At 35.8% G+C, this 22,892-nt stretch overlaps 1 protein-coding gene across 2 annotated transcripts in view; it reads right to left on the reverse strand.

The window, feature by feature from the left end:
* Positions 1-788: 788 nt before the first annotated feature.
* Positions 789-22,892, reverse strand: part of LOC131166894 (bifunctional fucokinase/fucose pyrophosphorylase) — a 30,137-nt gene continuing 8,033 nt past the window's right edge. For both annotated transcript variants that reach the window (XM_058125518.1, XM_058125517.1), the window contains 6 exons: positions 20,338-20,602; positions 18,371-18,735; positions 14,633-14,759; positions 4,458-5,471; positions 3,414-4,141; positions 789-1,442 (listed from right to left, as the gene is read on the reverse strand). In XM_058125518.1, the coding sequence (XP_057981501.1) occupies positions 1,053-1,442; positions 3,414-4,141; positions 4,458-5,471; positions 14,633-14,759; positions 18,371-18,735; positions 20,338-20,602 (2,889 nt within the window). In that variant the 3' untranslated portion in view covers positions 789-1,052. The remainder of the gene's footprint in view (positions 1,443-3,413; positions 4,142-4,457; positions 5,472-14,632; positions 14,760-18,370; positions 18,736-20,337; positions 20,603-22,892) is intronic.

A 22,892-nucleotide genomic window follows, 5' to 3' on the forward strand; every position in this document is an offset into this window, starting at 1 on the left:
GCTGGTGCTGGCTGCAGGCAGAGGTTCTGTGGGAGAGAAACCTAAAATGGAGAAAGGACTGGGAGAGCCACAGCTGCTATGAGTGAATAAAAAACAGGAAAAATGACGGGCTGCTCCCTTCTGCTGCTACATGTGAGGGCTTTGAAAATATAAGGCAGCAGCTTCCAAGCTTCTTACAGAAGTCAAATAATAATAATAAAGAAACATCTTTCCAAGGCATGGCCCATAAGGAGGGAAAACCCAACAGGATCTAATTTAAAATTTTAAAATACTACAAATTAATATTTTTTTTAATAATCAACATATAAATTTTAATATATTTATTATTATAACTTCAGTGTCAACCTAGAGTAATACAATTGGACATAAGCTGGGGTTGACGCCTTGGTCCAGCGAGATTTAAACCAAGCAGCGAGATTACGTAAGAATCATTCTGAAAATTATTTTCTCACACAAAATATTATTTAATATATATATATATATATATATATATATATATTTAAAAACTTAAACCGAAGAAAGACTCGATTTCGGTCTCTCCATTACGTTGGCCCCCTGTCGATTATCCTGAATGCCATTCTAAAATTAACAATGTAATGCTTGGAACAATTTTCAGTCTACATCGTCATTTCTAGACTGCCCTTTCCCTATAAGTTTTAAACAAATTATCCAATAATAAATAAAATAGTAAAGTTATAATCATTGAAAAATTACCCACAAACTATTCATTATCTCAAATCTTCCATTATATCCCTAACGCTCTAACCGCCTTCAACCACACCGGGATGTTTCCTGAGAACAATCACGTTAGTAATAAAACAGCGGCTGCAGAGCGCTGATCGTTATTGGGCTAGTGTCATAACCTCAAAACTTAGAATACAATAATCACCATCCACTCCTCCCGGCTACATGTTTCGAGAACTTCACCCCTTGGACACCACAAGAACTTAAATGTTATCAACAATTCAGCATAATCTATAAATGACATATATAAGAATAAATAAATAAACAAATAACTAATTTAACTTCTCATAACATCTTCTTTAACATTCTCAGACAATGTTCCATTTGTAGACATTGGCATCAAAATCTGAATTTCCTTCCAGCATATGTCTCAGTTCCTTCGCACGCTGGGCATCCTTGGCCAGTAACAAAGCAAAGCCCCCTCCACCAGCACCTACAAGCTTGTAGCCACAGCAGAAGGGATCAGCAAATGCAAAAAGCCTATCAACAAATTCGTTGCTGCAGTAGGGATCCAGTTCCTGATGCAATTGCCAAGCCTCCAACATTATCTCCCCAAGCTCATCTATGTCACAATTCATCAAAGCTTCCCTCCCAATCTTTGCCAGTTCAGAAAGCCGTTTGATGCTGGAGACAAGTAGGTTATCACGTTGTAGGTATCGAATTACCACCTTTTGTAGGACTTGATGTGCAAGCCGAACCTGCATCCCAAATGCAGTGTATATAATTTAGGGGTAAATAGGTAATACAAAAATGTAATTTGCTCCTATGACATTTCATTAAAGCATCATTTTTCATCCCGCATGACACCAAAAGAATAATAATAATAATAATAATAATAATAATAATAATAATACAAATGCATTCCATGTAGAAGCTTTATTTTTATTTGACCCTTTCTTCCCACTATGCTTATCTACAACATGAAACAACAAAAAACAGGAAGATGAAAAACAAATACAAGAAAAATGTAAAGTATTAATGAAACAATAAATGGAAATAAAAATGCCATGGTAAAAATTCTTTTGTAAATTGTTAGGTAAAAGACATTGACCTCTCCTAGGACTTAACAAAAAGAGATGGACCCTTCCTGAGGTTTTGAAAATCTCACAGACCTCTACTGACATTTTTGGAACAATACTCCTCCAAGGCTTATCTTTTTGCCAAATATCCAAAGAGGTTTGTATTTTTTTCGCAAACCTCATGGAAGTTTGTGAATTTTTTGAAACGTTAAGGCAGTTCCACGTCTTCTTACCAAATTTCAAGGAAGTCCATAAAATCTTTAAAATCAGAGGAAGTCTGTTCCATTTCGCCAAACCTCAGGAGTACAGTGATTTTTGTCCTAGAATTTTTTATAAACAAAGTAGAGTGAACCTTGTAACGGGTGGTATATCCAAACAAAGAGATGACATGTTTAAATCACAAAACAGCCTTTCCAAATGCAGATGTGGGTTCGCATAAATCATGCTCTCATGAAGCCTCCAACTTGGAGTCTTCAGCCCTAATTGTTCTTTCTTTTCAAACAATCTAAGAAATGTACAAAGAATCAAAGAGATTATACTTGCACTTCAAGCATGCATGTTGCAATCGTTAGACTCAGGTTGCTTTGCATTAAGGATCTAATCATACAAATCTACTTGAACAGATCTTATCCCAAGTGCAAGGAATAAGCAATTGAGAAGTCATTTGAGGGATTCATCACAGGCCCTACTGGTACACACAAATGTTTGACAGTCAACTGGTTGACCGAATAACCATTTGAGGCCGAATCTAATTAACAGAACAAGTGAAGAACGCAGAATCCTTGTAGCAGATGTGTGACTAGAAAAGTGTTGAATTACCTTCATACAGACTAAAATGACCATATTTCAGTTTTTTCAGGGCAAGAACACGTTGTTCAAGCATTTACATACAAAGAGCTACCTGCCAGGCACTAGGAAAACTGGGACCGTCTCCATTTTACGCACCCAGTTGCAGTAACAAAGAAAGTAGCATCTCTGTTCCCATGAGATGCATTATTAATCACCTCAGAATTTTAATTTCTACAAGCAAAAGGCTCAAAACTCACCATTAAAAGCACTTCATTTGGGGGACAGAAAAGGGAAGGACAAAAGCAGGGGTGGGAGGAAAATGTGGAGGGAAGGAACCATTCCCCTCTTTTGGCAAGGAAGAAAATAAGAGGCCAAAAGAGGGGAGAGGCAGGAGAGGGATTTGCCTCTTTTCACAGCCACAGGATCACATTCCTCACATAACGGGAAGGAAAAAGGAAAATGAAGGAGACTGCTTACATAACTGGAAGGAGGGGAGAAAATCCATTTAAATGAGCTGTTTAACTTACCAATTCCCCTCGTTTTTCCATCCATTTTCTCTCATTTACATCGAACAACTAAAGCAAAAAAAATAAGTTTCAGTATTTTCTTTCCCTTTTCTTTCCTCTCTTCATTTATCTTCTTCTCCCCTTCTTTCCCTCCTAAAGACAAGTTTCTCAATTCTCACCAGAAGGGCGACTAAAGTTAGATATGCCTCAGCACAATAGTCCCCAGCAATTAGCATTTGTCTTTATATAATTTTAGTAATAAAATATCTTACAACATCAGAGAGATTCCATTGAATCATCAAGAATAGAACTAAAAGTGTACATCAAAATAAAAACAAAAGACAAGAACACTTACTTGACCAGTAAATACCACAAGCAACCGGTCCTGCAACTCCACAAACAACTGCGGAGATGCCAACAAGGGAATGACTTGAAGTCGCAATGGTATTCCAGGAAAACTAGCAGTAAATTTAATCCCTGGATATAAACCTCCAATTTGATCCTGCCAGCCTCCTCCTGTGCCCATCAGCTGCTCTAATACCAAAACAAGTCTGGCAACATTTTCATTACTTTCATCTCCATCAGTTATTTGAAGAAGTCCCTTCACAACTGCTGCTGCTAAAATGCTAGAAGTCCCCAAGCCACTGCCACGGGGGACATTGGCCCATGTCTTGATTCGCAAGCCTAGGGATTGAAGGATATTGTCATGAGAGATACCAGTCACAAGCAAAGCAGATTTCACAAGCCGAAATGGATCATCACGGTCAAATGGAATCTTAATAGAGGTAAGATCTTCAATGTGTAACTGGTTTCCAGCATCATCACAAATCAATGCTCCAGTTGCCATTGTAGTCTCTATGCTAGTACCAATTGGAAGAGAACCTTCCAAACTTATTGCCATATTCAGAACACAACCAGCTCGCTCCAAGCTCCATGGAGGAGTATCACTCCAACCCCCAACAAAATCTACACGAACTGGTAACTCAACTTTTACACTTTTATGGCAGAAGGTTTGGTTAACAAAGCCATCAACATTATTTCCATGATGTGCTGAAGGTGTTCTAGTAGAAGGCTCCAAGACATCTACAAATCAAAAAAAATAAAAATATTGTTCATGAAGGGGCTCCAAAATACAAACATCAGTTCAAAAACCTATAAACAGAACAAAGATACAAAAATAAACTATGCATTCTAATGATCAGAAGAAGAGAGAAAAATAAAGGATGGTACAAGAAAACCCAAAGTATGCAGCTAAGTGAAATAATCACACAAAAAATGTTGCATTTCTCTCAATAGCTTTGACGTATTTGAAAAGTCGCGAACCACACTCCACCGCCACCCCCGCCCCCACCCCCACCCCTTCAAATAAATAGATAAATAAATATTATAACCTACAAACCTTTAAATCCGTATCTCACTGCGGACGCAGTTTCATCAGCAACTGAAGCCCAAACTTCATGCTCCAACTCATATGCTGCTTTTTCATCTCTGCATGCTCGAAGGAGATCAACTTGCACCTGGTATGCCCTGCTTTTGGGAAGAATCATAGAGTTCTGAGCTTGAAGGTACGGACACATGTCTAGAAAGTCCTTGCATATCTCAAAGCCAGACTCTTCTTTCTGTAGAATTTCTTCACACAATTGAGACAAGTTATGGCCAAGCAATCCATAATTAATGCAAGCTTTAGCAATTCCAGCTGCAAGATCAGCTTGATGATTACTCGAAGCTATGCACATCTTTGGAAAGTCAATTGATCTATGCAATTCCTCCAAACTGACACGGCGTGAACTTCTCCATGAACAAAGCACCGATTCTTCTTTTTGTTTACTCAAGCCCATTAGCCACGTTGCCAAACTAAGCATATCGAAATAAGAAAGAATGGGGAATAGTTTTGCATTCCACAAGCACTTTTCCAGGATACCAGCTGTGTTCCACAAGTCATTTTCCTGAATGTCCAAATCATCAAGAATCTTCTTCCATGGCTTCCCACAAAAAGTCCCTCCCCTGGAAAGTGAACTTTTTGGGTTATCATGGAGGCCACAGTACACAATAACTCGTTCCGTACACCCAACTAAAGGTACCTCCCAAAGACAATGACGATCTGGAAGTATGAACCTAAATGGGTCCCCGACTCTCCCAGCATAGTCCCCTGGGACATTAACGCCAACCACTATAGATTGAGAGCCAATCTGCACGCCACCTGAAACTGTTGAATCATATACAATAGAATCTTCCCCAATTGATACACCAGGTGCAATTTTGCTTGAAAGAACGATGGCAGATGATGCAACATCTGATGCTGTGGTCGCTGGAATGGAACACAAGTGCCTCCGACCTACAAGTCCTGAGAAGGTCCCACTTAGGTGATCTAAAACTTCACTAGAGGTTCCAAAATGCAAGAATAACAAATCATCTGCAATACAAAGAAAATAATCAAAGTAAAATTTTTAAGCAACATATGTGACACTTAAGGTAGTAACACTAGCAACAGCAACCAATGTATGGTATTAAGTTATATAATATTTGCCAAAACTTTCAATGGTAACACACACACACACACACACACACAAACACATACACACACACGTACTATAGGAATGCATGGAACAAAATCAAATATGTTCATAATGAATACTACATTTGAGACACTCTCAATATGCACATCTGGCACCAAAGCCAGTCAGCTCTAAAAGGTTACTCAGAGGTATTTCAGGAAAGGAGTTATCAAGAGAAATACATAACAAAAAGTTGTGTATCTTGTTAGAAAACAAGATGTGTTTAGTAAGTTAAATTTCCACCGAATATTTGAATTTTCAATTACCCTCAAAATCAAAAAGGCAATCAATTTCCTCTTTACAAAAATCCCATTGAAATTTTCACAGATCATCTAACACTTATCGAAACCTCAAAATTTTAACGAAATTTGTCAAAATTTGACTATGGAACAAAGTTTCACAGAAAACGAAATTTGAAATTCAAAATCTCAAAATGAAATTTCTATATTGATAATTTCTTTTTTAATTGAAAATATAGGCTATTACAACAATGATAGGAATAATAGGTTAAGATTTTTGAAATTTTACGAAAAACAGAGCTTAGATCAATACTACAGCATTATATTCTATAGGGAAATTATTGCGAAATTCCCAAAAAACTTGTGAGAAACAAAATAGAGAAAAACACTCACAAAAAGAAAAATAATCACACCCATAAGACAGTATTTACGTGGTTCGGCAATTTTGCCTACGTCCACGGAGTAGCCTCATAAAAAGAATCTCCCATTAAAAAAACTACGCAACATTATTTCAAGTCAAGACATCATCCGGATCAAACACAACTAAGCTCCACAAAACCCAACAAATCTCCCACTTTGAGACTAATTCAATCACCAACATCAACCGCAATCCTCCAAAAGAACAATCCCTCATCCCTGCAACTCATCCTCCTGTCCTCAAGCTAGAAGACCAACTGAAGCTGCACATAGCTTTAGCTTCTCAATAGTGACACCCTTAGTCAACATGTCTGCCGGGTTCTTAGATCCATAGATTTTATCAAGTATTACCAGCTTATCTTCAACAAGGTAACGGATAAAGTGGTATTTTATCTGTATATGCTTCAACTTTGAATAAAAAGCCAAATTTTTAGTAAGAAAAATTGCACTCTGATTGTTACTGTGTAGAATGCCCATCTCCTGCCATGTAGTCAAATCATCTTCTTTCCAGCTTCAGTTGCTGCAACATACTCAGCTTCTGTATTAGACAAAGTAACAATCGTTTGTAGATTTGAAGCCCAAGATATAGTTGTACCACCCAAAGTAAATACAGACCCAGTAATACTCTTTCTACTATCAATATCACCAGCAAAATCAGCATCTACATAATCTTGCAGTTTCAAACTTGCACCTGTGAAGCAAAGACATGTATCTGATAAACCCCTCAGATATCTCAGAATCCACTTGATTGCCTCCCAATACTGCTTTCCTGACCTACTCATGAATCTGCTCACAACTCTCACTACGTGTGTAATGTCTGGCCTTGTACACACCATAACATACATCAAGTTGCCAATAGCTGAGGCATAGGGCACCTTACTCATATGGTCCCTTTCTTCTTCTGTCTTCGGTGACTGTTCTTTGCTTAGTTTGAAATGATTACCCAAGGATGTGCTCACTAGTTTAGCTTCATTCATGTTGAACCTACTGAGAATTTTCTTCACATACTCTGACTGTGAAAGCTTCAATGTACCATTAGCCTTGTCTCTAATGATTCTCATACCAAGGATTTGCTTTGCAGCTCCCAAATCCTTCATTGCACACTATTTTGACAATTGTTTCTTTAAATTATTAATCTCCTCAATGCTAGATCTTGCAATAAGCAAATCATCTGCATACAACAATAAAATGACGTAAGAATCACCAAAGAACTTAACATAACAACAGTGATCAGCTTCATATCTCTTGAACCTAATTCTATACATTAAACTATCAAATTTCTTGTACCATTGTCCTGAAGCTTGTTTTAGGCCATACAAGCTCTTTCTTAGTTTGTAGACTAGATTCTCTTGTCCCTAAACAATGAATCCTTCTGGCTGAATCATGCAAATGTCTTCCTTCAAGTCACCATGAAGAAATGTCATCTTCACATCTAACTGCTCAAGATGTAGGTTTGTCGTATCCACCATTCCCAGTACCAGTCTAATTGTAGACATCTTCACAACTAGAGAAAATATTTCTGAGTAGTCAATGCCCTTCTTCTGCTAGAACCCTTTGACAACTAATTTGGCCTTATAACGCTTGCTACCATCATGCTCATTCTTTATTCTGTATACCCACTTGTGCAAAGCCTTTTTCCCTACTAGCAATTCAGTCAGTTCCCGTGTCTGATTCCCCAACAAGGAATCCATCTCATCCTTCATAGCTAACTCCCACTTGCTTGAATTTTCATTCTGCAAGACTTCATCATAACACTCTAGCTCACCACTATCAGTCAATAGGAGATAATTTAGAGTGGGTGAATCGCTATGGAGGTTTAATGGTCCTGGAAGATCTATGGACTTCAGCTACAGGTGTACTCTTATCTACTTGTGATTCTACATTCTCCTTATCCTCTTCAACCCTTTCCTAGATAATACTTTTAGTCAATTCATCTAAGTTGACAAACTCAAATTTCTTCTAATCTATCTCTGTGACATCCGGCACTATAGTTGACTTGTCCTTGTACATAACCTGATCATTAAATATCACATTTCTACTTCTGATGATTTTTCTATTTTGTTCATCCCAAAACCGATAGCCAAATTTCTCATCACCATAGCCAATGAAAAAACATATTTTAGACTTCGCATCAAGTTTACTACGAGCATCGGAATCAATATGAACATAAGAAACACAACCAAAAACTTTTAAATGGAACTTTACATATTTATTGCTCCAAACCTCTTCAGGAAGTCTGAACTTCATGGGAACTGAAGGTCCTCGGTTTATTAGGTAAGCTGCAGTACTAACAACATTAGCCCAGAAAGTTTTTGATAGTCTAGCATGCAACTTCATACTCCTAACACGCTCATTGAGAGTTCTGTTCATGCGCTTAGCCACACCATTTTGCTGTGGTGTCCCAAAAATGGTCTTCTCCATCATGATTCCATGTGCAACACAATACTCACTGAACCCTCCATCTATGTACTCTCCTCCATTATCTGACCTCAAACAATTTACTTTCAAACTTGCTTCTGTCTCAACCATAGCCTTCCACTTCTTAAAAGTCTCAAATACATCAGATTTATTTTTTAGAAAATAAACTCATACCTTTCTGGTTGAGTCATCAATGAAAGTGATGTAATACCTTAAACCTCCAAGGGATGCAACCAGAAAGGCCCCCACAAATCAGTGTGTACTAACTCCAATTTTTCAACCAGTTTTCAAGAAGCTCACCTTTTTTTTTGCTTTCCCAAGATGCAGCTTTCACACATGTCAAAATCAACGGACTTCAATTCTGGTAGTTTTCCTTTTTACAGCAGCATCTTCATTCCTTTCTCACTCATGTGACCAAATCTATGATATCATAAGCTTGTATCAGTACTTGCTTCAGCAATTGCAATTGTGTCTCTTGGACTTTAGGTCATATATAGAGTACCAGTCTTCTTTCCACGAGCCAATACTCTAGTTCCCTCCGCTCCATGGACTAGGCCTCTTAAAAAGAATCTCCCATTAAAAAAACCACGCAACATTATTTCAAATCAGGACATCATCTAGATCAAACACAACTAGGCTCCACAAAACCCAACATATTCAACCTTTTTTATGTCTAAATTAGTTGTTTTCTTGCATAGATGTTTTAATTTCATTTATAACAATTGAAAATCTCCACTTAGGTTGCATTAATGTCAAATGTTTCTACACACCATAGTTATATGGGGTAGTGCATTTTAGGTCATGGGTACAGGTACAGGAAGTCTCTCGCCGCAAATTTCATAGCAATAGGAAGCCCTCCTCTCTCCCTCTCTCTCTCTCCAAGGCAGGCTCCACTGCAGCAATAAATATTTCATAAGATTTTTTATTTGAAAATGGTTAACATATGTGGATGGCCACTTTTACAGATTTGGATTCGGACCCCCATTGATATGGACTGGAACACTATTAACCCCACAAATTGGTATGTGCGATCCAGATCATGGTTCCAGTGGGGGCAGCGACCAAGGCAACTATGCTACACAGAACCAGTATAAAGCCTAAGGATGGTTGTGTTATTTAGGCTAGCATAGACCTTCTCAGATCTCTATAACAAGTCCTCAGCAACTATTCGCTAGTGTGTCCTAACAACTAACATGCTGCACTCCCACTACCTTAGTGTTGAGAACAATAAGCAAGCGCAGGCTAGGCCATTACACCAAAGTAATATGTTGTGCTAGTGCTCAAATACGATGTCAAATATGCGAGGTTTTTTTAATCATTCTAGATGTGGAGAATAGTGTTGGATTAGAAACTAGGAGTATAAGGACCCTTACTGTTAAAGCATCAAGGTAGTCAATTCAATGATAAGAAGAAAAATTAGCATTGTTTGCCTTCAAGAAACTAAGGTTATGTTTAGTTCATGGAATGACATAGGCTAGGAATGGAATGACCATAATATTATAATATAACAGTGTGCAAAAGAAAATATGGTGTTATTATAAAGCAAAAATGACCATGCAAATGTTTATTCATCCATAACATAGAATAAATAAGGAACGACTATTCTCAAAGTTTACCATAGACATGCCTTCCTATCCTAGTCCATGTTAGAGGAAAAAACGCAAGCTTTTGCAAGCATTAATTTTGTAAATTTTATCCCCATTTAATTTTTATTTAATCCTACCATATTTCATTTTTGGACTAAAAGTAATCTAAGTGGGTAGAAGAAAAATCTAGAGAAATTGAAAAATTGGGATTTAGCCTTAGGGAAAGAAAGACACAATAATGAGGTGGACATCATTGTAAACAAATATCTAAAAGATAGTGTTGTAGATGTTAAAAGAGTAGGGAACAGAATCTTAAAAATTAAAATGGTTTTAGGACAAGAGACAATAAATGATATTAGTGCTTATGCCCCACAGATAGGCTTAGCAAAACACTAAAAGGAAATTTTGCACAGACATGGACGATATTGTACAAGGGGACATTAGGGAGCAAGAAAATACTCATAGGCACAACTTTGAATGGTTATGTAAGAAAGGATAATACAAGTTATGCAATCATACATAGAAGAAATGGATTAGTAGCCTAGGAGGACAAAAATGAGTCTGGTCATATGATCAGATAGTTTTTTATGCCATGTGATATTATTACAATGAATACCTACTTTAAGAAGAAAAAAGAATGTGTAGGAACTTTTAAGAGTGGAGAAAATAGAAGTTAATAGATTGCTTCTTTACTAGGAGGATAGATAGTTTATAATACAAGGATTATAAAGTTCGTGTATAGATATGAGCATTAAAAAAATGAAAGAGAAAGGATAGCAGTGGTCAATGTAAGAGAACTAAGTGGTGGAACCTTAAGGAAAAATATATAATAAAATTTAAAGATAGACGATAAAAGAAGAGAATTTGACAATAAAGTATAAAACAAATACACAAGCACTCTTTGGAATAGGATAACTAGTTCTATCAAAGAAATAGAAAAAAAGGTTTAGGGAATTTAAAGGAAGATGCATGTCTCCTTGCCTAGTCAATAGATCAGGATATCAAAAAGCAAATAAGACAAAAAAAAAAATGTGGTTTAAGACATGGAAACAACGTAGAAACATGGGAAATTTGGAAAAGTATCAAGAGGAGAGAAAAGATGGGGAAAACAACTACATATGGTGGGTCACAACCAGTGTTAGTGTTAGGACTACAGGTCATGAGTTCAGGGAATATCCAATCACAATGAGTGTACTAAAGGTTTGCTTTTACTCACTATCTTTTTGTTTTAGTCATGGATAAACTTACTAGACTTCCAAAATGAAGTTCATGTATGTTGTTTGCAGATGATATAGTCTTCAACAATGAAATTGAGCTGGAGTAATATCTAAGTTGATTATAATAATGGAGAGACTTTAGACTCCGCAAGTTTTAAGATAAGTAAAGCAGGATAGAGTACATGAAAAGCAATTATAATCATTTAGGAGGAATAATGGATAAAATATTAAACTTGACGGTCAAGAAATTCTTATTTTGGTACCATGGATCTATTATGCAAGTTGAAGGAGAAAATGAAGATGATGTCATACACAATTAAAGGAGGTTGGGTAAAATGGATAAGAGCTTTAGGCTTATTATGTGATTGTAGAAAACCATTAAAATTAAAAGTAAAGTCCTATGAGACAACTATAATACTTCTTTCAAAAATAAATGAATAAATAAATAAGACAGCAATAATACCAACTATGCTATATGGATTAGAGTAATGAGCAACTAAAGAACAATATATCCAAAATGTGGAGGTTGCACAAAGGAGAATGATGGATGAGTGGCATAACTCTAAAAAATAAAGTGGGGAATAAACAGATTTGTGGTAACCTAGGCATAACATTGGTAGAGATAAGAATTGTATGTGCACCTACAATGTAGACCAAATAACACCCTATTAAGGAAGAGAAACTAATCTTAGTAGAAGGGACACACCGAGGATAACTTGGACTTCAATGAGGATTGGGAAACACTCCCAATTTTTTTAGAATATTGCCCTAGATTGTGCAAAATGGGGGAAGAGGATTCATATAGCCAACCCTGCCTAATGGGCTTTAGGGCTTCGTTGTCTATAATAATTGAAAGTTCAATACAGTTATTGCACCTTAAACAGCTCATGCATTCATTGATTTTTTTTTTTTTTTGGGGGGGAGGGGGTAATATTTGAGCTCTAAATCTAGCACTATTATGAAAATTAACAATTTGCAATGTTTAATTAAAAAGTCCATATTCTACCACTACTTCGATCAGTTTTAAAATCAAAATTGACATCAAAATTTCCATCTTTTTGAAAAGCTAAAATCGAAAACATTGCATGGAATGCAAGTCCCACACACCAATGACCATAAATCAAACATCAATCTTTTCACCTTTGTACTCTTGAGTTACACCTTTACTACACGTTTGATGCGTAGGAATGGAATGTAGTCAATGGGAAGGCAATAAAATTTATCACTTGATTTCATCATGCTTCCCACTCAAATTTTCATTCCATTCCTTTCCATCCACAAACCAACCATGGTGTGACTTCTCCCATGCCATTTTCATACTTTTGAAAGAAAAAATCCACAATCTTCACTAGAACCTCTCTCTCTCCCCCCCCCCCCCCCCCCCCCAATGACTATAAATCAAACATCAATTTTTTCACCTTTGTACTCTTCAGTCACACGAACAACCTTCATACTTCTAAAAAGAAAGACCTAAAAAGAAAGAATCCTCAATCTTTACTAGACCACCTCTCTCTTTGCCCCCCCCCCCCCCCCCCCCTGTTTTCTATCTAAAAAGAAATTACTACAAATCAAAAAACTCTATGTCTTCTTATGCAGCTAGAAGACTTAGAAGGAAAGGAAGTGCGCTTGAATGAAGGCATAATCACCGCTAAGAAAGGACAACAGGAATTGGCTAGTTTGCAATGTCCCATCAATTTTGATGGGAAAGGTCTGAGAAAAGAGGTTTTCTTAGGTAGTGTCGTGTTTAAACTTAGGTAGGGTCTTGAGTGGAGGGTAATAGAGGTTTGGATTGCAGGCATTTTTAGTTTGGTGTGGTCTTATGTATGCTTTTATTTTCTTTGAGGATTCTTTATCCTCTAATGCTTGTATCTTCTTTCTCTCTTAATATATTTTCTTTTATCACCAGGTGTCATGAGCCGAATATTTCACACCTTTGTGAAGAACATGAACAGAAAACAAGCAATAAACATCTAAGCAATGTAATTTATTAAAGCAACACATCCATTAACAATGTGTGTCTAGTGAGGGAAGCAAGTAGGCTAAACATGTTTACAAAGACTAGTGCGTTTTTAAAAAAAAAAAAATTGTGTCTTGTCAACAAACAAGATGATTTTATAAACTTCACTTCTTTCTACCAAAGAAGCTACACACACACACACACACACACACAATCCAATCATCAGACCGCCAAAGGCAATCTAATAGTTTCAATTAATGGGCTTAGATCATTTCTATTCATTTTGCATCATGAGCAGCTCAATTATAGGCTCGGTTTGGGCTAGTTGAATAGGCTTGGATTAGGATCATTTATGAGTCAGTTTAATAAGGTTGAATTGGGTTTGATAGACTATAGTAGGCTTAAAAGTAGGAATTGTTCGGGTGTGAGCTTGTTTAGCTCAATCTCCCTAACCTAATTTGGTGATAGGACCACTACCCAAGGCCAATAGGCTAGCTTAGTGGGGGCAAAAACACTTAAGGAGGCATTAATAAGAGCCTTTTTTCAACTTTTTGCCTAACAAAACCCAAAGAGCCTCTCACCTCTCACAGTGAGAACTTCCAAAAGAACCAAACCGTTCGTGTGCATCTTGTAGCAAAACTCAATAAGGGCTTGTGAGCTTGTTCATTTGCATAATTAACAAACTAGAGAAAGTAATATTAAAGCTCAGACTAAGCTCGGTTAAATAAGCTTGAGCATGGCAAAGCTTGACTCAGCCTAGCTCCGCCATTTGCAGCCCTGGGTTGAAGTTCCAAAATTGTGTAGAAAAAGAAGAAGAAACATCTCAATAACAAAAAATAAAATTCCACATAGATACCATTAAAAATAGAAATTTTCTCAGAATGTAGAATGCAGATGCAATTGTTTATCTGCTACATTAGCCTGCATGATTATCAGATAACAAAAAATTCTAAAATGGAGGGAAGTTTGTTTTAAAGTCAAATAGAAACACATAAGGGCTCGGCGCATCCATTTGAAAATGGAAAATGATTTTCTGAAATCCTATAAAGAAACCAGACTGCAACAAAATGCTGAGAAGAATAGAAAATGAAACCACAAGAATAAGACAGTTACATGATTCAAGCAAGACACGGAATTAATGACAACAAAAATTTGAACAGGTGCTTCTAGTGATATTCCACATACAAGCACAATAGCTGAACATCTTTTGCTTTCCCAATCTTTTGATTAGTTCTCCACCCCAAGGGCGTCCTCGCAACCACTCATGTTTTGTAGGTACCCAAGCCGATATCAGATCTTCATATAAACTTATCTGCACAAAATAAAACAAGAACTTACTCCAAGCTTATATGGTATGAAAATTTCACAAATTCCAATAATATCTCATACAAAATCTGTAGAATTCCAAATGCAGAATTTTGTGGTAAATATGCATATTTATTTTTTCTGACTGTAGACTTTGTCCAAGGCTTATGTAACACAAATGGGCAGAATTTATTAATGCAATAAAATGGAAAAATAGAAGAAAAAAATTTGAATACATGGAAAAAAATAAATAAAAAAATTGAATACATTAAAAAAAAAAATTTTTAAATGAAATAAAGTGGGTTAGCATCTTCATCTTTAAATTTGGAAGCACAAAAGGAAAAAACAAATTAGACATGTGAGAATTTGCATAAGAAACACGCGGTGAAATTATGGTTTAATGCAAGCACAAATTAATCAATTCAATTCAATTTTGATTGATCAAATTAGGTTCTAATTGATCAAATCAGAATTGATTGAATTGAACCCCCAAGCGTATAAATAGTGGGATTCTAAGGGTGAGAGACAAACAAACATAGAGAAGAATTGCTTAAGAATTGCTAAGAGTTTGAATGCTTGAAGTTGAGAAGGTGAAGGAAAATAGAAGATCAAGAAGCTTGAATTGCAGAAGCAAGAAAATTGGCATTGGAGATTCAAAGCAGCAAACTTAAAGATTGGAGTTAGAAGACAAAGGTTAGTTCCTTTAATTTTATTTAGTTCTATTTCGTTTCCTGGATAATTAAAATTGCAAAATTTTAAATTCAAAATTTTGTGATTTGAATGCAAGTAGGAATTCGAATCTAGATTGATTACCCACATCTAGATTCAATAACCTAGAGGCCAGATCCAAATAGCCATACCCGATTACCTGAGATCCAACCCAAATTCGGGTCAACTTGACCTGGATCTTAATCAGTTGATCCGAAGTCACAAGATCCAAGTCCAACTTGGACCTGGGTCCATTGACCATTGACCTTTAACCCAATCTCAAGCCAGACTAAGCCCCCTTTAATTAAATCCAAGCCTAGCCCAATTGTCTTGCAACCCGTTTAATCAAATCCAATCCTAGCCCAATTGCCCGGCAGCCCGTTTAAATCAATCCAAGCATAATGCCCAATTGTCCTGAAGCCAAATCTAAAATCCAAGCCCATCAACCCATGCTCCTAGCCCAATTCAACCATAGCCAAATCAAAACCAGCTAACCCAACCAAGACCGCACCTTTAGAAGGCGACGTGGTGCAATCCTGGTCGCCAGTCTATGTTTTCTCCAAACCGGATTGCTGCCACGTCAGGTATTCGTGAAACTTTCACAGCCAACTAAAAATTGCCACGTGGCGGGTAACGTAAATCACCACGTGGCAGGTGACGTCATGCTGACGTTACCTTACTATAGAAAATTCAAAAAAAAAAATGAAAAAAATAAAAATAAAAAATCACTACATGGGAGTTGCTGACGTCACCTTGTTACAGTAAACTCAAAAAAAATAAAATAAAACAAAATAAAGTCATGTGTCTCCACTGCAAGCGGACACGTGGCCCACTTATCCCAACCAGGTTAGACTCGATTTAGACCAATTGAACCGGTTTGACTTTTGAACCACCGATTCAGTTTAATTTTTAAAAATTGATCTTTTATTGATTTTCAATTTTTTAAAATTAGTGAAAATCAGAAAAAATAGGGAAAAATATTTTTAAAAATAAAAAAAAATAAATAAAAATTATTTGAGTTATTTTGACTCGGATAACAAAAAAATGGGAAAATAAAAATACCAAAAATGAAGAAAAAAATCTTTAAAAATCATAGAAAATTTTAGAAAAATATTGGAAAATTTTTAGAAAATTCTAAAAAAATTTGGAAAAATCTAGGAATGTTTTAAGAACTCTTCTTGATCAAATTTGATAAATTTATTATTTGTATATATTTTATATTTGTGTGTGTGCGTCCCAATGATTAAACAAAGAGTAAAGAGGTATTTCAGACCTCACCAATATTAGTTTTGAGGGGGGTTTATCTAACAAGATCCCCTCCTTTAGATCTCTTATTAGACATTCATAAATTGTACCTTATTTTATATTTCCTTTTTTTATTTTAATTATTTATTTATTTTTTTAAGGAGTTAATTAAAACCATTAAATTCAGTTTAGGGATAATTCATAATTAATTAGGTACTCTTCGTAGAACGGGTGTGTAAGGGGTGCTAGTACCTTCCCCTCGCATAACTAAACTCCCAATCCCAACTCTAGTAAATGTAAACTGAGACTACTAGTTTCTTGGCCTAAGATTAGTCTAGAGACCAATCAACAAGTAGTAATTGGGTGAACTAACCGCATCTACGTAAATAACAAGTTAGTGGTGACTCCATCCAACTAATAATATTATTATTCCTCGCCATTTCGGACCCTTCTCCAAGACGTTGCGACACTGACCTTAACATAAAAATATGAAGACATGCTTTAAAATCAAAAAGGTTTGGGATAAGAAGGATATTATGAATAAAGTCTAATAGCAATGGAATTAAATGGCAGTAGAGTCAAAATTGATAGTATAGATATACCCAAAAATTATTGTTACTGTTTTTCTTGGACGACCATCAAAAGCAGCAGGGATATCAAAAAAAGCAATAATCTAATTATATGATGCAACAAATGAATTGGAGAAGCGTAGAAATGTTTCTCATGAGATATGAGGAGGCAAACACAAACATGGTGAATGGCTCTGTAGGTTGTGCAATAAGTCCATGCAGTGACAGCATAGAGATGGATAAGAACTAAGAAGCTAGATAAGAAATAAAATAAAAAAAAGTACAGAAATGAAAGCTCATGAAAACTTAGGTAGGTAAGTAGAAAAGATGGCAAAAATTATTAGGTAATCTACAATGAACCACAAGGTTGTAAGGAAAGAAACAAGAGGACTAGAATACAGTCCCAGATAGAATCATAGAACAGCTTGGCATTCAAAGATTTTGGGTAGTCAGGATGAGGCCTTTATTGAGATTTGTGCTCGAAGGAACAAGATCATGACAAATTTATATAATCTAAATAACAAATCTGATACTGTATTCAACTTCTGTAAATGTGATGCAGGAAAATCTAGGCTGTCCCAGTCAAAAAAGGTAATGCAGGAAAATCTAGGCTGTCCCAGTCAAAAAAGGTGATATCCTAACGCTTGCAGATGTTCCTCTAATGTTCAGGTTATAGAATTAAACACCTCCTAGGTCAGTTTTCAGAGGTGCAACTGCAGAAGCTAGAACAGATATAAGAGCATGATAAGAAAAACAAGTGATAAATCAAGAAGACTCTAATAGAAGCACTCTGGGAGGTGTCAACATGTAGAACTGTTTTCAACCCATTTTAAAGTAACTGCATAAACAAGAGAGTATATTTAACAACATGAAACAACAAAAATTTGTGTTCCGGGGCATTTTCTCCTTGTTTGGGCAAACCGACCAGGGTTGTAAATTGAGCATGCTAAGAATGAGTTGATGTTTCTGACCTACTTTTGCACAGTGAATTGCTCATCATTATTAGGCATTTAGGCCCCAAACATACATAAGCATCCTGCAAGCAATGAACTAATCTTGGAAGATAAGCATAAGGGCAGTTAGATGTACGGCTTGCCTCTTTTTTGCTCCTCAAAAGCTCTACAATCATTGGTTGGCTGGAACATGACAGCTCAACAAGCTCTAACCATGCTTGACCTCTAACTGCTATAATTCCTGTATCAAGCAATGTTCGACCATTGTCTAGAATTGCCTTGTTGTTAACAAGCTCCTCTACACTAGGTTTCTGTAGAAGATTCTCAACTAAGCTGACAGAACAAGTTTTATCTAGGGTCCCAGTTTTGGATGCTACAATAACACCATGGTTAGAAGCAATGTCAAGGGTGATAGGAACAGTGATGATGCAGGCTGTATCCTCAGGAAGAACCATAGTGGAAGCATCAAAACATGGAAGAACATCCCCAGTCATAATGAACAACCCACCTGCAAAGATTGAGATTGAAAATTTCTGTAATTCAATATTTATGGTGTTGCAAAGATGACTTCTGCAACACTGAACAAGAGCCCAGGATATGATCAGCAACTTCTCAAAAGAATGAAATAAATAATCATTGACCAAAAATAAAATTATTTATATGAAATTTGATTAACAAAACCATTAAAGCAACAGGTGGCAAAAGGAATTTGAATATCATGCAGTATAACTAGTATAGATTTTGTCAATTCTCCCATGTTGAGGTTTAAACTGCATTTTTGCCACAACCTCACAGCACAAGCATTAAGGCCAAGTGGTGACTTAACATAGTATCAAAACCATGGTTGTCAAGATGTCCTAGGTTCAATTCTTATTGCACGGATTTACGTCGATTTCTTAAATTATCTTATTTCCATCATGGGTGTCATTCGTTCTGCCCTCTCTAATAAAATTCTTTGTTTATATATGTATATATATATAAATTTGTCCCACAACCATGCAAGTGGTAATTTAACATCCCCAGCTACACATATAAACTTGGATTATGGCTATAATATACAGATTTCAATATTTTCTCTCCTGCCAACCAGTATAGAGGTGGGGGGATTAAAGGGGTTTAGTTTTGGGGCATAGAAAAATGCAGTGATTTGATGTTAGAAATTAGAAAAAACATGAAGGTGACAGGTGTTCAAGCCCATAATGAGCCTTAATTCTTATTGTATTACTACCAGGGCAGCAACTGATCTCACCAGATTCAATTGCATATCACACAACACAAATATTTTGATCATAGATGATGTGGGACAAGAAGTAAGACCTTCAGAAGACCCTTGCTAGAGAATAATTAAGAAGAGTAGGGTTAAGGAATTGTTGGGTTTAATTACTAGTTTATTATGTATTTAGTTTAAGTAGTATGTTATTATGTGTATTTTGGGGGCTTGTTTGTAATATTTGTGTAAAGTATGAGTTTGTTTGTCATGCAATGTAGTTTTAGGGATCTGTGTAATTTCATGTGTTTAGAGGCTTTCTTGTAATAGTGTGTGAAAAACACATGAAATTACACACAGACCCCTAAAACTACATTGCATCACAAACAAACTCATACTTTATACAAATATTACAAACAAGCCCCCAAAATACACATAACACTATACTACTTAAACTAAATACAAAATAAACTACTAATTAAACCCAACAATTCCTTAACCCTGCTCTTCTTACTATTATTCTCCAGCAAGGATCTTTCCAAGGTCTTGCTTCTTGTCCTAATTCAATAGAAATCAGGAAATGAGCATTGTCTTCCTCTCCATGAGAATTAAGCAGACTACACAGCTTCCATGAAAGATGGTCATTGTCCATATACAGTATAATTTCCAGAAAAATGAAAACAGGGCCTAGAAAGGATCCAGTGCCACCACTGTGCATCAGTTTGGTATTTGAAAATGAAATGATTCACAAAAAATAAATAAATAAATAAATAAAATAAAATAAAATAAATGAAAGGAAATCTCATAATTATGATTTATTGATTTCCTTTCAGTGAAAAGAGAAGGCATAAATGAGAGTCAAACTTCAGTTAAATATAATAGTCTAACAGATGGGCAAGTAACCTTCATTTTTAAAAGCTTGCCTTGCACAAGAAGAAATTGCAAGTATATGGTCAAACAGCAACGGAACTGGCCCATCAGGATCATCAGCTGCCAAATAGGGAAGTGGCAAGAAAATTTTCCCCATAGGATTTGCCCATGGTACCCTTTTAGAGTCACCTCCAGCATGAAGCAATAGTATATGCCTTTTGGCTATGAACTCAGCTATTGGTGGCAAAGAAACTTCATTGCTGAGCCTCGCATCTGCCACTTGATTATCATGAATATCCTATCAAAACCAGAAAATAGAAGAGGTCACCAACAGCAACAGATTCATAAATAATATTGCACAGCACAAATAAAATTGATAAAAATTCAGGGAATATTTATAAAGGATTTAACTGATCTAGTGTAAAAGGGTAACATCCAGCACAAAAGCTCCCATGCCATCAGGGGTCTGGAGCTAGCAAGATGTGCTAAATCTTACCTCCATGCTGCGCAGACTGTTAGGATGAACCTCCCTTACGATTGAATCAAGGCTTGCCCTCTTTTAACTGATTTAATATGCCCCAAAAAAATGCATGCATACACAAAGATACTGCCTTTTAGTCCCCACTTAAGAAGCTGTTGGCCCAAAATGATTTCAAAAACAAAAAAACGACAGGATTGTGTCACAAAGCCACATTAGACCCTGTTTTCTTGCTTTTGGATACAAAGGATTGTATAACGTGAAGGCATCAATTATTGTTTTTCATGCTTCTAGAAACATCTATCTTGTATCCATTGATCAAAGGGGTGCACTTAATGGATTTTTAGAATGTAGTCATCTCATCACCTATTTGGTTGGTTAAAAAAAAAAAAGGCATCCCAGTGCACAAAGCTCCCGCACGTGCAGGGTCCAGGGAAGGGGTGTGGAAAACAAAATAAAGGATATACATGTTTATATTACAATGGCTACAAAAAGAAAGGAGCTTTCTTTTTTCCTCTTTTTGTTTGGCCAACACATCAAGCCAGCAAAAATGGAAGGAAATAATTAATCATCCCTCAATTTACTAAGCAAGTCTCTTTCCATTCATTTTCCTCCCTCTTTCATAGAATTGACTATGAAAGGAATGGAATGGTCCATTTTCAATGCTTTCTTCCCTTTCTTTTTTTTTTCTTTTTTTTTCACCCTCTGAATGAAAAAAAATGTCAAGTCATCTTTTCCTTCTTTTTCCTTCCTACTAACCCCACTAACAAAGTGAAAATGTAAGATAGCAAAGCAAGAACAGTCAATAATTCACATGAGTTTAACAAAATCAGAGTTTCCAAGACCCACATCGGAAAAGTACAAAGCACCAATGATCCATACCCACATTAATAATTCACATGAATTTAACAAAATCAGTGTTTCCAAGACCCACATAAAAAATGTACAAAGTACCATACCATCAAACAGTAAGCTCAACAATAGCTAGCAATTCCACTAAAATCAGCAACTAGAGGTTTGAGAATCCCAGATACCCATGTTTAGTTTATTGTGGGAATCCTATGTTGCAGGCAACTAGGATATCAAAAAAGCAAAAATTCCCACAAAACATGAAAATGTACAACTCACATATTTATTTGGTAATCTTGAATTCCTACTAGAATGGCATCCTTTTCAGAGGTATAGCATTCTTAGGTATGAGATGCCTAGAACCAAATGCAGGAAGATAACTAAAGAGTATGAAGGAGGGGAAAATGTAAGCCAATAAAAGGCAAGTCAAATTAAATGGGTCGAAGAAAGCACACAATAGACCAACTAAAATGTACTATGTGTCATTAAAAGTTCTTGTTCATTAAGCCCTATTTGGTACCTCTTAAAAGTAAATTCTTATTGCATAAAAAATTATTTAAAATAAGTACTTGTGCAAAAAAGTACTTCTTGTCTGGCTTCGCATGCATCCAAATAAGTACTTACTGCAAAAAGCACTTTTTCAAAACTACTTTTTTGGAGCAAAAATAAGTTCTTTTTGATAAGTAATCAAAGATTGCGTCTGCCTACTTATAACTAGCTACTATTCGAAGATATTGAAACTGTGAATTAAAAATGTTAAATTAAAAAAAATATTAATTATTTCATTACTTCGAAAGTATTGAAGTGCTAATTAAAGATATTATTCCTAAAATTTTAATTAAAAATTAATTATTTTGTAAATTAGTAAATTTTTAAAATTTTAATTAAAATGAATATTAATTAAAAATATAAATTAAGATAAACATTAATATAGACTGTCGAACTTCATGTTGTTCCAGAGTTACAAACTACTTTGATATTTACCAACCAAAGCATATATTGTCAGTTTGTTTGAGATCAAATCATTCAGTTAGTGGATACTCTTCTGTAAAGAAATTTTCATACTGTGGTTCCATTATCAAAATCAATAACCAATTTGTCACTTAATATTCTTGTATCTTTCAACATGAAATTTGTGTTTATAGGATCTTTTTCTAAAATTAAATGTCAAGTGTCAATCACTGAAACAAGTTCTATAATTGCCAACTGATCTCTGAATGAATAGTAGGAGAATCAAGATGATAAGAGCTCGGCAATTCAA

This window comes from Malania oleifera, chromosome 10, assembly GCF_029873635.1.
Source record: "Malania oleifera isolate guangnan ecotype guangnan chromosome 10, ASM2987363v1, whole genome shotgun sequence".
Lineage (NCBI taxonomy): Eukaryota > Viridiplantae > Streptophyta > Magnoliopsida > Santalales > Ximeniaceae > Malania > Malania oleifera.